General features: G+C 34.9%; 1 protein-coding gene across 9 annotated transcripts in view; it reads left to right on the top strand.

The window, feature by feature from the left end:
- Nucleotides 1-16,169, top strand: part of nrg1 (neuregulin 1) — an 84,048-nt gene that overhangs the window by 19,455 nt on the left and 48,424 nt on the right. For 2 of the 9 annotated variants that reach the window (XM_051909689.1, XM_051909688.1), the window contains exon 1: nt 11,072-11,288. The exons of the other annotated variants lie outside the window; for them this stretch is intronic. In XM_051909689.1, coding sequence (XP_051765649.1) covers nt 11,192-11,288 — 97 coding nt within the window. In that variant the 5' untranslated portion in view covers nt 11,072-11,191. Of the gene's footprint in view, nt 1-11,071; nt 11,289-16,169 lie in introns of those variants that run through there. 9 annotated transcript variants of the gene reach the window in all.

The following is a 16,169-nucleotide window of genomic DNA, read 5'->3' on the forward strand; positions in this document are numbered from 1 at the left end:
GGTTTTTATAATCAGTTAACACTGCTTTCATCATTTTTTACAAGATGGACAAAATTTATCACCAAAAAAGTCATTTGGTTTAACCAAAATTTTGGTTTTACCAAATCACAGTTTTGGTATACCAATATTTTCAAACAGTGTTAACAGGCTGATATCTAGCTAGCTATCAAAAGGACAATCAAAGATTTTATATTTAGTACAAGTTTTTAAAATATTACAACATTTTCCATGTTTTATAGCGGTTGTACTGAATTACCTGATATTTCAGGACATGTATATGAGCAAATGAAACATGAATTTTTCAAATAGTTAAAAGAGAGTTAGTTACTTTGCTTCACGACCATGTGGTCCTTTGCAGGTGTCTGAATGATGTCACATCCTGTCACGTGATATTGATCGCATGACTTGATCCAAAATGGTCCCTTTATATTGGTTACTTTGAATGACATCAATGAAATTCATTTTTCTGGACATTCTTTCTCATAACAAAGCAACGGCTTCTACACATAATTTTAATACCATTTTGCACTATGTTGATATGTTCTGTTATAAAATAATGCCAGAATAAAAAAATATATATACATTTGTTACATTTTAAGATATTTTAATCACAAATGAAATGGCTATATTGGCCTTTGGACTGTTAAACTGAATGACCTTTTGACACTTCAAAATCTTTAAAATACCTTGATATGTATAGCAAAATATAATTAAAACCTTTTGGATTCAATAAAAGAGATGTTTGTACTACTTTACATACTTTGGATGTCATATCTTTGTTTTTTATTATTATTAAGGCCTTTGGACAAAAAAATGACCCGTCACGTCATTGACCCCTGTACAAAGAGATTGAGAAAGTCATTAATTTGCCATTTAAAGCACACATAGTGTAGCGTGATTGTTATACACAGCAAATAATAGGGAAAGTGCAATGGAAATGTCCAGAACAAATCTTGACTGATATCACTGTGACGTTCACGACAAGAGTACATGGAGAGAGCTGTTTGTTTGACCTCCATTCATACAGATATGTTTAAAACAGATGATATTGGTGGAGATGTGTTCAGTGAATGCCCTCTAATCTGCTGTTTCACCCACGTCTCCAGGCAGGAGAATGGAAACACCCTTCAGTCCTATCAGGAAGAAAAATAATGAACTCATGCTTTCTAATGTCTCTATAAATAGATGCCACAGGCCATAAAAACAGAAAATGCTGTTTTTGGATTGAGGAGGAGGAGGAAGAGGAGGGCCAGGGCAGGGCGAGATTGTGAAGGCGGGGGTCCTGGACCCCCATAGGGGTTAATAAGTATGGCGTTAAAATTTAAAAAGTTAAAAAAAAAAAAAAGTTAAAATTGGGGGGTTTCTTTCTGTTTTATTGAATTAGAAAAATAATCCTGACATAACATGGGTTTTATACACTTAAATGACTATAATCTCTGTTGCATTTAACAAATACAAGCAGGCATTTTATAGGTTAAGCATGTTTAGCTTTGAGGTTGTTAATCAGCGCAAGTCCATGAAATCATTTACTATAATGGAACCAGTTTGGTTTCTCTCCTGTTATACATCCACTAGAAAGAATAGAGTAGCAATTTTAGTTGATGGCAAAAGGCTAAATTAATGTCTATCAGAGTGGATTTGAATCTAGGATGGTTTATATCAGGAGTATTTTGGGTTAAGTGAATGAGCAGTTACTTTAAGGGTGTTTATTAAATGCTCCATTTCCAGGTTTTAGGTTTGTTTGGTTGTCTTTCATATATTGTCATCAGGGAGGGTTGTAAGTGAAGCACTGAAGTTAATCTGAAGATTACTGGATGTTTCCTCAGGGGTGAGTGGGTTTGTTTGATGGTCATATCCTGTTGTAAGTCACCCATCCGCCTCTTCTGTAGCTTAGTAATACACACATTACCATCTCATGATGAGAAAGCGCAGGTGGTGGGCTTTAATCTGTTTGGCTTCTTCTGCTGTTTACGTTTGTCCACGTCATGTTTCAAGAGGATGTGCAGTATATCTGCGTGAAAAAAAAAAAAAGATCTAACAGGTGGGGAAGGTAAGGAGTTCATTTTAGGATGGATGTATCACTGGATATAAATCTGGTCGATATAAGTAACATCAACTCAAAATTAAAATGAAATGAGTCAAGCTTTTAAAGACCTCCTTTCAAAACTGTCTTTCTGTTCGATGTGTGCATTTCCATCTTGAGATAATTTGCTACATTATCTGCCTAAATGTTTGCTGTTTGTGATGTTTATGATTTACAGTGAACTCATATAGGATACACAGTTGTCTTAGTTTATTATAGGTAGAGGTTGAATTAATTTATTGCAGTAAATGACTGTAAACTCATTTAACCAGTGAGATGAGAGGCAGGTTAGAGAAAATTATGACACAGGCAGCAAAAATATGGCTGACCCATTAAATGTGAAAGCGAATTGTACTTATATCACTTTCTGTGATGCTCCGAGATATATTACCTTCACCGAGGGTGCGAAGATGTTCTTTTTAAAGTACCACCACTGTAAAAATATCATTCCTACCTTTACTATATTAGGTAAGAATTACTTTGTCCATTGCTTTAAGATCAAGATCTATTTCTGTTATCTAATAAATAATAATGTATTGCTTGTTATAATACAGCAGCAATAGTAATACAAAACCACAATCACAGTCATCTGGACTATAACAAATATTATTGAATGTACCCATCTTGTAATACTTGTGCAGTATTTATTAATCTTAGTTAATATTAATTTCTACATTTACTAATACATTAAAATTTAAAGTTAAAGTTAAAAAAGTAAAACACAAAAACACAAACAAAAGTAAAAGTAAAAAATTAAAGTTATTAAAAGTAAAACATTAATGCACTGTGAACTAACCTCGAACAAACAATGAGCAATTGTATTTTCATTAACTAACATTAAAGGGTTAGTTCACCCAAAAATGAAATTTCTGTCATTAATTACTCACCCTCATGTTGTTCCACATCTGTAAGACCTTCGTTCATCTTTGGAACACAAATTAATATATTTTTTATGAAATCCGAGAGGTTTTTTTTTATCCCCTATAGAAAGCAACAAAATTCAAGAACCACATTCAAGGTCCAGAAAAGTAGTTAAGAAACCGTTAAAATAGTTAATGTGGCTACAGTGGTTTAACCTTAATGCTATGAAGCAACGAGAATTCTTTTTGTGTGCAAAAATAAAACAAAAATAACGACTTTATTCAAAATGTTTGTCTCTCCCCTGTCAGTCTCCTATGCAGTTTACTTTGTATAGATAGTGCAGGCTTCCGTGTACATTAGAACGGCGACTCATTATTAAAAAAAACTCTCAGATTTCATCAAAAATATCTTAATTTGTGTTTTCCGAAGATGTCTTATGGGTTTGGAACGACATGAGGGTCAGTAATTAATGAAAGAAATTTCATTTTTGGGTGAACTAGCCCTTTAACAAAGATTAATGAATGCTGTTTCATGTAAACTAATGCATTAACTAATGTTAACAAATGAGACCTTATTGTAAAGTGTTACCAATTTTTGGTGTGTTTTATGGCAGTATAAACACTTCATGTCACTGTCAGCAACTTAACCTTTGTTCATATAAAGAGAAAATGTCATTCATCATAAAATAAAAGAAAACATTGAAAAATTAGCCTGACAGTTCAAACAATACAGCAGTATTGTAGAAGGGTTTGGCTGTCATTGTTCATGTATAAGGCTGTTACAGTAAAATCTGCTGACTCCTGGGGAATATACAGATACAGGTGTTGATGGACCGACCCCTCATACCCCAATAACAGACTGGATGGGACAGACCTTTTAACATAATAATGACATCAACTGCTCCTTTTGACTAATCAACCAAAAGACGTAAAACACGGAAAAAAACTCTTGAAATCTTTAACGTGGAACATATGAAACAGGATTGACTTGTTTTGTCTGTATATATATACTCGAAGGTTCAAGGTACCCAAAGATGATGTCATTGTCATATTACAGTTAACGTTCAGACCTAAAGGTCTGTCCCATCCATGGTCTGTTATTGGGGTATGAGGGGTTGGTCCATCATCTGTATCTGTATCTGTATCTGTATCTGTATCTTCCCCAGGAGTCTGTGAGCAGACTTTACTGTTACAGCCTTACACATGAACAATGACAGCCAAACCCTTCTACAATACTGCTTTATTGTTTGAACTGTCAGGCTAATTTGTCAATCATTTGACTTTTATGATTGCCCTTTGTAGGGCCCTATGAAATCTGTTTTATTTTTTCCCGAATTAATTTTTTTCTGTTTAAATTTTTCTGGATTCTGTTTTTTTCATTTTAATGGTTAAATTAAATTTTAGTAATCGAAAAGCATGTCTAATCAATGGAAATAATGCAACTTATCTAATTTACCAACAATTTATTAAAGTTTAACAAAAAATTTAATTTTTTAGGGCCCTATGATATACGTTTTATTCTTTCCCCTCAAATTCTGTTTTATTTTTACCAAATTCTGTTTTCTGTTTTAACTTTTATGGATTCCATTTTAATGGTTTAGTTACATTTTAATAATCAAAAAGCATGTCTAATTAATTGAATTCTTAAAAACAACAAAATTTATTAATTTAAAAAAAGTATTTTTATTTATTTATTTTTTTATTTTTTTCAGAAATTCTGTTCCGTATTTTAATTTTTCCGGCAATCAAATAAACGCATACCATTTAATTTATCTTTTAATCATTAAATTAAACTTTTTTGTCAAACAATGTATGTCATATATGTCAAACATATTAAAGTCTGGATACATGTTGGATGCAGGAGAAATGGGCCGGAATAAAGATCTGAGTGACTTTGACAAGGACCAGATTGTTATGGCAAGGCGATTGGGTCAGAGTATCTCTGAAACGGCAAGGCTTGTATGTTGCTCCCGGTCAGCAGTGGTGAGAATTTACGAACAGTGGTCCGAGGAAGGACAAACCACAAACCACCGACAGGGTTTTGGGTTCCCAAGGCTCATCCATGCTCTCTAAGGCAATGAAGGCTATTCTGTCTGGTCCGAGCCAACAGGTCTACTGTGGCACATACACTTTATACACTGTATCAAAGTCCTCTCAGGCAGTCCTTTTCAGTCATGCAAGTGCTGCTCCTATCACTTTCAATGTGAAAGCATCACATTGCTACTGTGATTATACACCATATAACATCACAAAGGTCATCCTAAGGAGTCCCTTACCAAATGAAACAAATGTACTTAAAGATTAGCAGCATCTTTAAAATCACTGGCAGATCAGCATAGATGGCATAAGCTACATTCACACTGGGCTTTTTTGAAAATGTTCTGGCAAATTGCTGAAGAGCCTTCTGTGTGAATACAAGCTGGAACCAAAATGCCAGAAAATTGATCCTGACATTAGACCCTAGTAACATTACCAAGTGCCTGTGTGAACAAAAATCAGAACCGATGCCGTCAAGGGTGAGTGTCGTAGTCAGTTCCTTTCGAGAAGTCATCGCTCTTTCATTTTTTTTTTACTATCCTATTTTAAACAATCACATCTCATAGAGCAGCTTGATTGTATCTATGTACAAAACGACTATTCAGTTAATTAAATACAAAGTGCCCTTTATATTCCATATGAAACTGTGTTAGTGTGCAATAAAGTCATAACACATTAATAATGACACATTTGCAGTTCATGCAGGTTAACGCCGTATAGAATAAGATATATTGCCTGCAGGAATTTAGCATCACATAGCACACAAGATGTGATCTGCCTTAAACATCAGCTGGATGATTCATCTTTGCTTGCGTTAACATCTCGCTGACTCCTCAGTGACTCTTCTGTTTATGTTTTATATTTCATTTTAATATAAACACTGTAATGAGGCTCAAATTGCGACTTTTAGAATGAAATGTATAATAGCAATACTTTCATAAACATCTGTTTTCTTGATCTATGAAGATTTGAGGTCATTTGATCAGATGTAGCTAATAACAGATGATAGCATGCAGGGTATGATAGCACTGCCACTGAAGTAAAAAGGCCACCAAAAGCACTGGCACAGGCTGCACATCCAGAATGCTTGTGTAGTTTGTGCCTGTGCAAGTTGTGCTCAGATTGGGCTTTGTTGAGTGCGCTCTTCCTTCAGTTAAAGCTGTTTATTAAACAACCCAAACAACTTCACTTTCAAAAATGCTGAATAAAAACAGTCCATTATGAGCAGTACACACAGCGTGCTGGACATCTGGATGAGAAACCGAGAGAGAGCTGTCTTCATGATTCGCCCTTTTCATCTTAGAATCTTCAGCGCATCAAGCACAGGGCTTGTGTTTTACGCTAGCTTTCACACAAATCATAATATTTACATTATGCTCGTATAATTATAGTTTTTGTCGTGTTTTTTTGGTTTTGATGACCTTTTATGGCAATGTAAAACATACACCTGCAAATTGCCTCTATTGCATTCAACACCCACATGCACAATTCAAAAAATATTTACTTCATCAAAGGTGCTTTTCTGTAAGAAAACAAAATGGAGTGAGTGATGTGAAATCGGTTTGCAGTACTCACAGGGCTAGATGATGATATTTAAATAACTATAAACATAGGAGGTGCAATAGACAAGATCTCCTGCAGTGCGTATTAGCCCACTGTTGAAGCGTGTGAAATGCTGTTATATCAAATCTTTTGCTACACCAGACTGTCTATAGGTGTTTCAGTTTGGTTATTGCGGAAATAACTCTAGAAATGTGACCAAAAGGGGTAGTGTGTATCCAAGACAACAAAGCCCAAATAAATAAGGGGAGAGCAGTCAGTGAACATTTTGGATAATGTTCTGATCTATTCAAGTTCAAACAGGCTGTACTGTACCTTCAGACTTTGCCCCTCCTAGAAACTCACAGAAAGGAAAAGGACCTTAAAAAGAGACTCTCTTGTGACGTCTGTAGTGTTTTGTGTTGAATGTCCTTCCTAAATGTCTGAATTTTACTTTTCATTCTCGTAGGCTATTTTTTTTAATGAACACTTTTGACATGATTGTCATGACCTAAGGATTAAAGGCGTAATCCTGCTGTCTGTACAGTCATTATTCATATTCCTCTACAAGACAGCAGAATGACACCTCAACAGCAGAAAAAAAAGTGAGAGTTATGATGATTGCAAAAATGATTTCATGGGTGCTGTATTAACGGATCTAATGGATCTCGGAGTGTGGAGGGATGGTCAATAGCTTGTTTTGCATTGAGGAGGGGTTGTTGGGTCGTACGCTTTACATGTAGGCGTCATGTTTATACAGATTGTACTCACGGAAAGTCTGCGATTTCTCAGAAAAGTTCTCTGGAAAGTTAAGGTTCCCTAAGTGCCTTGAACCCACTACTATAAATTGTTTGTTCAAAAAGACATGGCGTAGGTGAATAAAAGTCACCAATTACGTATCTTTTTCAATTATTGTTTAAAGGACATGACCGCATAGAGCAACGCAAGCGTGTATTTACAACACTGTTTTGTAACATGAATCATATTTTTAAGCTTTTTGCAAACGGGAAGGGACCCCATTTCCAAATGTTGTGATTTTTACCATAATGTTTCGGAGTAATAGTGCCCGTAATAAAGGAAGCTGTAACATATGTATGATAAATAGCAATTACTATGGTAAGATTCCCAAATGCCCATGTGACTTACAAGTGAAATAGTTAGTAGGAAGCTGAACCTACATTATTTATACTCACATTGCGTTTTAATGAGTCACGTAGTTCTACCAATATTTCACTTTTATTAGAAATTAAATATCATGCTTGCATTATACATTTTTTTTTTTTTTTTTTTTTTTTCAAAAAAGTTTTTGGAGAAATCTGCACTTTTTGTTCAACCCTGTTATGTTGTAAATGAATGTACTATATTTTAGTTTGATAATGTTTTTTTTTTTTTAATATTTTGTATTTTAGGGGATTTTATGGCACTAAATTATATTTATGCAATAGTTATAATCCATTTATTCATGTTTTCAACATTCACCTGAAAATTAAATATCCATCTTAAACTGTCATAAATCTTGAATGCTTTGGAGTTTGGCCTTTGGGCAGATTATTGTGAAAAAAAAAAAAAAGGTTTAAAAAGTGAACTTTAAAAAGGTTATAGAATTTTACGTTTATTATGAAAAATGCACAAAAATACTATTTTCAATTTTTATATGAAATACATATTTTCCAAAACGCGCAAGAAAATCCAAACCATAAATCTAAACAAGTTGTGTTCCAAATTTGAGGTTGATATCTCAAAAAAATGAACTTTCAGTAAGATTTTGTTTGGGCACTGTACCAAAATTTTCCAGTAGATGAAATTTGTTCTCCATTTATTTCCATTGCAGTCAGTTTTGACCGTGAGGAGTACAAGTGACTATTTTTTCAGAACCATTTAGAACCATTTAACCTTTTTGAATCATGTCTGTGTCTGTGTTCACATAGCAAGTGCCAAAACCTTTACCAAGTTTCATACCATTCCGATGAAGTAAAAAAAAAAAAAAAAAAATATATATATATATATATATATATATATATTTTTTTTTTTTCGGTCAAAAATTATCAAAGAGCACCAAAGGGTTAAACTTATATTGGCCTCATCAGTCTCAATAGTTAAACTCTGTTATGCTGTTTTTTCATCCTTGAAAAATAATACATCAAGGTTTTTTTTGTTTGTTTGTTTGTTTTTTGTTTTTGTGGTTCAAACAATAGGTTTATCTTTTAGTCAGTATTCTGCAGATATTTCATTATATTTCCACTCATATTGACCTCATCAATAGTTCAACTCTGTTATGGGAAAATTCATAGTTTTTTTGAAAAACAGAAAAAATATTGTTTTTTGCACAAAGAATATCAAAATGGTTTGATGTGGTAAAATGGAACGTGCTAGTTTCCAATGAATAGCTATTTGAGATTCCTTCCTGTCACTGACGTCCTGTTTGACTCAATAAGTGGAGTCTGTCTCTATTCGCTGAGACTGATCCCGTTGGATGAGCACTCGCTGTGTTCACACATGCTCCGCATGCACTGGATCGCAGGTCTGCAGTGGCTTGCTCCAGTCTATTGAAGCCCACACATTCTTCTCACTCCAAAATCACTTAACCGTATCCTTAACTGTAACTGCAATTGTGACGCATCAGCCTTTGTAAAGGAAGAAGGAGTCCTGGATTTCCTCGATCCACCCGACCCCACCCACCTCAAGGAGACTCTCAGGATGACTGTGTTGCGTCTACCTGAAGGGGTGAGTTTCATTCAACACCCACTGGGTGAAACTGAAAGGTTCGAATTAAACAGAACCAAGGACTAACTTTGAAGTGTTACCTGTTTGACATGACGTGCCAGTGCTTGTGCTGAAGGAAATGGCTCAGGACTGGATTTGTGAGGGTAGCGTGTTTGAAGTCTGAAATCACTGAAATCACTGTAAATTAAACATTCTTACCGCCTTTTATGCCTCAAACTGATCTCAGATCTGATTTCAATCAACCCTGCCAAATATCTTTAAAACAAGAAATATATCCTAAAATATCCATAACACAGGAGAAATTCAACTGATAAGCTAAAGTGCCAGTGCTATTACTTGTTTTAGAGAATGTATCTTTAATATATTTATATATATATTTCCTGCCATGTTTTCACTCTCAGTCAGTGATTAAAAAAAAACATTTATTTATAAGCATAAAAAAGACTAAGGCATTCCTACTCACCAATATTAATCAGCAAAGACACTCAACATACATTTGTCAATAAGCACTAATTTAAACATTAACATTCAAACATTTCATTCTGCTAACATTTTAAAAAGGACTGCACGACTAACAAAAATAAATATACTTTATTTAAAAAAAAAATATATGTATATAAATACTTGTTTATGAATAGGCATTGATTATAGGCAGATATTGCAGATACACAGTGTGTATTGGATATATATATTATATTGGTTGAGATTAAATATTTAATTGTACAGACTAATTTGTTCTGTTTGTACATGTAGATTTCCTTTGCTGTCATTTAACACTCGCTCAAAGTAATAATTTAATAACACTGTTAAATGTAATCTTTAGCAAATCTCCAAATGAATATCCATTTCCATACTGTACATGCTGTAATGGCTTAATTCACTTGTAGTTGTATAAACTATATACTTGTAGCTTTATTTTACATTTATCAATGTTTTATTATTAATTTAATAAAATAAGAGTTTTTTTTTAGAATTTTTAAATCTGCCATTTATCAGCCATAATATGAAAATAATTATCAGCCAGAATTTTAATATTGGTGCATCCCTAAGGATAATGAATGACATTATATGGACTAGCAGACAAGGTCTGTTATCCTGTATGAAAACAGATGTTGTTTGTTTGTTTTTGTTTTTTGTTTTTTTAAATTTTAGGTGCACTCAGTTAACCAACATATAATTTTACCACTTTCATAAGCATATTCCCTGAATTTTATTCACTCCCTCATTTGTCAGTAACTGGAGTTCACCAGTGTAAAGCTCCAGTTTCGGTGTGGATGGCAGGAGTATTGGCATGATCTTCTTGGTTGGTGTATCCTGACATTTGTCCCACACATCATGCCAAACAAGACCACAGACCCACATCAAACCGTGACAACAGCAGGAACTGAAATCAAGCATGTCTGGTCTTGTCAAGCGTGCCATGCTCATCTCAGCGATGTGTCGTCACATCCAAAGAGAATGTGTGAGAGAATTATGTGTGTATAGTACTTCTCCATTGATTGTCTTCTCCAATTACTGCCGAGTATTTAGTTATGACACATTTCACAGTACTTAGTTCAATCACAGTTTATGAGTACAGTATATGACAGCACCCATGTGACAAACTGTTTATACACATCAATCAGGAGACCATTAGAGCTGAATTTGATTCATGTCTTTAAATATTAGGAAGTCTTCAAAGTGGCTTAAATACACCAACACAGCATCCGTTACTAATTTATAAATAAAGAAGTGCACGCTGATTCGTACAGCACACTCTGCTGTAACGTAGGCCACGCGGAAATCTGAGAGTTGATCCCGCCTCTCTGCCTCAGTAAAACACACATGCAGACAGGGCAGAGTTTCTGTCCTACAGTTGGCTGGAGGGAGTCCACGCTCACACCACGCGCACAACTTTGACTGACTGACAGCTGAACGGAGCGGAGAAAACACAGATCTAAAGGCCATCATGTCTGAGAAAAAAGCAAGTAAAGAAGGAAAAAATGGTGAAAAGAAAAAGGATAAGGACTCTGAGAGATCAAACAAGTCCGACAACTCCCCGCAAGGTAAACTGCTGCTCTGTTGAGGTGTGGGAAATGTGTGGAGTTTTCAGGTGGTGTGAATGGATTGACAGCTTGACTATTGACTAGATTTCAATAGTTTCTCTCTTTACTCGTGAGCTGCGCTTTCAGGTTACAACTGTTGCAATCCAGTATGTCATTTGATCGTTTGTGACTCTTCTGCCCTTTCTTGCTTGACAATGTTTGTAACCATTAACATGACCCACCGGTCTGGTGACTTAATGGAGAGGTTTTCCCGTTTATCACACCGGCTGCCTAACTTACAGATGCTTCTGGAGTTCAGATAGTACAGCGGGGTCCAACGTTCCTTTAAACTCTGTAAAAAATGAAATGATCAATAAGTCATGTTTCTCTATTACTTTAACTCATCAAAGTAATTTAACCAATATGACTTTTTTAGTTTAGAAACAATTCAAGTAGGCAAGATTTTTAAAGAGTTGAAATGAGCCAATTTTGATTATACTTTTTGATTTATACTTTATAAACTTAAGGCAGCAACTGAACTTATGTTGTTAAGTTGAATTAGGGGGGATTTTTTTTTTTTTTTTTTTTTTTTTTTTTTTTTACAGTGAAATTTTACATTTACAAATGACATTTTTTTAGCATAACAATTTGAGAATTTGAGAAATTCTCAGTGTTTGGTGCATCTCCTTTACTTTAATGTAAAGCAGTACCGAAGCTTCATGAGCTATACCTGATGATCATGTTAACCAGCATGTTTTTAGATGATCCAATGAGCTTCAGTGGCAGCCAAATTCAATGTATTTTGATCTCATGTTTTTTTAATCTTAATTTCACTGTTTATTTCCGAGTTTAAATTAGATTTGAATCTCTGATTTTCAGTGTGGTCTTAGATTTTTTGGGCCCCGCTATATATGTCAATAAACACAAACTCTTGGTTATTGATTATTAACGTCAAGTATTAATGTTATGTGTATTAAGAGTTGAAAGTTAGTGAACCTTCCATTCATAGCCTACTTTTTAATGTCATTTTTTTTGTAATTTATTTTATGACAGGTGTGATGTATGGCAGAATGTATAAGCGAGTAGATTCAATGAATTATCTCTTGGTAAAGAACTCATTCAGATTTTTTTTTAGCACTGATTCAGTTACGCACTCATGTTGAAACATGCTCTTGCCAGCTTTAGAAGAATCTCAGCCATATGAAATGAGTCCTGTTCGTTGAGTTTCCGCACGACGCCAGTGTGCATGCGTATAAACATGAGGAATTATTGTTTGAAGTATCCGAACTCTTGATTCACCCTTAAAAATGTCTGAATATCTCTCCGTTAGATATAAAGTATCAAAGCAACTTTTATCTATTGTAAAGAAAGATAGCAGATGCATGCTTTAACATGAAACGTCATTTGAAAAGATAAAAAATATAGTGTTTAAAATGAAGACAAAAGTATTGTGGGGCTTTTTCATTGTAGTTAGTAGCCTATGGTTAATGCTCATCTGTGTAAATCTGAGGAGAATTTGCTTCATACATCCATGAAAAATCACCAAAACACATATAATAATCATCTAGTTAAAGGCAATATCAAGATGTTTTCACTAATGGAGTTTGGTTCCCCCTTTAGTTACAATAGTTTTAGGAAAAAATCTCTGATATAAGCAGGGGAAATCAGATGACTGGCTGATCTGTCTGTCTGAAGCTCATATTAGATCATGGAATTCTTCACTCTGTCTACTGGAATGTGGACCCTGATCCGACTCAATTTTGTGGCCTAAAAAACAGTGTAGGAGTTTCCCCAAAGGGAACACGTCCATGACATAAAGAAACAGCTGGACGGGCAGCAGCCTGGACCCTGAGATCGCGAGGAGACAGAAATAATGTTATTCACTGTTATCTGTCCATGATTTTATCAGGTTCAAATATGTTACACATACATAACTCACTAAGTGGATTGTGTCGGTGGATGTCTCTGCTGACATCTCTATGTAAGGAAACCCAATAGATGTCCCAGCAGAGGTTTCTACAAAAATGAAGCAGGTCTGTCTGTATTGTTGTCATCACTGTGCTATGCAAAAGATTCTTGTTATTAAAAGCACCTTGTCAACAGGAAGTGTTGTAAGATAAGGCAATAGCCTCCTGCAGATGAGCAAGATTTTTGAGCTGCATGCTTTATCATTTTAAACCGGGAATAGGGGAGTTTGAACTGATTTGGAGTTTAATGTTTCTGATGATTCACAATAAATTGAGCAGCTGTGACTGGTTTGGGTTGGCAAACAAACACCTTCAGGTTCAGTAGAAATCAATGTGCTTCTGTTAGATTTACCAGCCCACAATTAAAGAATAAATTTCCAGAATAAATCAGAATCTCTTTATTAGTTATTTGAACCATTCCCATACAATTCTCATTATAATTATCACAGCAACATTCGAGGGTGAATTTCACAGAAAATCTCTCCTTGCGTTTTTGGCTGGAAATATGCTAAAGTCAGAGGGCAACAAAAAAGGATTTTATAAATAAATGAATAAATGAACATGTTCATGAAATGTGGTCTGTTCATCTTAAGTAATTACTGCAGTACCACCACCTGCTGGTGCGGACATATAACTTCGCTGATTTTGAGTATCAGGACATCCTTCATCAGTCAGAAACTGTGTGCAGTAATAGGAAGATGTTTTCCCCCTAAGTGTCTTTTCCCAAGACTTACACTCACAGGTTTATGTAGTACAGTGGTTCCCAACCTTTTTACGCCAAGGCCCCCCTCCGCTCAAGGCCCCCCTTTTTTAAATTCACAAAAACATTTGTATTGTAGTGTTATTAGCCTACTTTTCAACCCCATGTTATTGTTTTTTTTAAAGAAGAAATTCAAGATAGATTTAAACCTTCAGTGTTCTGTTTTGCAAACATACTTTGCAAACATTCTTTACAACTTAAAAGTATTTACTCTGCTCAGTTTTATACAGTAACTTAACAAATAAGCACAAGTCAACCTGCCATACCAAACAAGACCACAGGACTGAATACCAAAGGACTGAATTTAAATACTATGTGGATCCATTCAAAATTATTAAACACATATAACACCACTGATCCTCTCAAACTTCTCCAAAACATGCTTGTTCGGCGAGCATCCGTTATGAAACATTAAAGGGATAGTTCACCCAAACATAAAAAAAATTAATATTTATCTGCTTACCCCCAGGGCATCCAAGATGTAGGTGACTTTGTTTCTTCAGTAGAACACAAATGATGATTTTTAACTCCAACCGTTGCGGTCTGTCAGTCGTATAATGCTTGTCAATGGTAATTCCATCTATAAGAGTAAAAAAAAAACAAGCACAGATAAATCCAAATTAAACCCTGCGGCTCGTGACGACACATTGATGCACGAAACGATCAGTTTGTGCGAGAAACCGAACAGTATTTATATCATTTTTCACCTTTAAAACACCACTATGTCCACCAATGATATAAATACTGTTCGGTTTCTCACACAAACCGATCGTTTTGTGTCTTAGGACATCAATGTGTCGTCACGAGCCGCAGGGTTTAATTTGGATTTGTCTGTGCATGTTTTATTGACTCTTATAGATGGAGTTACCATTGACAAGCATTATACGACTGACAGACCGCAATGGTTGGAGTTAAAAATCATCATTTGTGTTCCACTGAAGAAACAAAGTCACCTACATCTTGGATGCCCTGGGGGTAAGCAGATAAACATTCAATTTTTTTATGTTTGGGTGAACTATCCCTTTAACAGTACATTAATGACGCGAATATATTGAACTTTGTTCATGTAGAATTATGATGTTATAGCGATCAGTGAGTCGAGAGCGCAAATGTGCGGTTTGTTTGCGCATAATAACAGACTCGCGCATGCCTTATGTACGACTCATGTATGTCACTGTAATCGTCTTTACCTTAATTACAAACGTTATCCATCAAAACCTTATTAGCGACACTGTTTTTCTTTTTCCAACTGAGAGAGTTAGTTTGCGTTTTGAGCCACCGTTCAGTCTGTCTTTCACAGCAGCACGATGAGAAACGGCCTGGGGTGATCGGAAACAATCACAGAATACTTACGAGAGAGGTGGTGCCTTGTTTTAAATGTATTTTTTTAATTAATTTAATTTTTTTTTTTTATGTAACATTTTAATAATTGAATTAATGAATTATATTAATATATTTAATTAATTTTAATTTATCTTGCGGCCCCCCTTGAGGATCACTGAGGACCCCTAGTGGGCCACGGCCCACAGGTTGGGAACCACTGATGTAGTATATGGTGTGTATGGGGTCAAGTTGTTTATAGAAATTAAATTTTAGGGTACCATTTTTAGATTAGATTTCAGATTTAGATTATAAACTATTTACTATTAACTAGTTGCTTATTAGCATATTGGCTGTTTATTAGTACTCCTAAAGCACATATTAGTACCTTATTCTACACCCCTTAGTCCTACCCCATACCTAAACACAACCACTAAAACAACTACAGTATCAGCCTTAGTGTCAATAAGCAGTAATTAGAAGGGAAAACTCCTAGTTAACAATGAATGTGTTCACTGTTCTAAAGTGTGACCAATTATAGTGACTACAAACAAACCCTACCATTTAAACATACAGAACATTATTTAGTTTTGTCGTGTTGTGATGTTTCCACAAGCTAAGGCATGTTGTTTTCCCTTTCTTTCTTCAAAGATGTCATGACTTACGCATGCTTTTATTTTAGGTAATGCCCAGGGCAAGCTTTCACATATTTGTTTTACATGACATCACAGCATATTTTACTGATATAGTTTATTGTGTGTTGTCACACTGTGTGTCACAAAGGAACTTGCCATAAACAGCAGAGGCATTTCAGCAGAATTTAAACAAAATGATAAAGTTACATATGAAGAAACC

The sequence above is a fragment of the Ctenopharyngodon idella genome, chromosome 10, assembly GCF_019924925.1.
Source record: "Ctenopharyngodon idella isolate HZGC_01 chromosome 10, HZGC01, whole genome shotgun sequence".
NCBI lineage: Eukaryota > Metazoa > Chordata > Actinopteri > Cypriniformes > Xenocyprididae > Ctenopharyngodon > Ctenopharyngodon idella.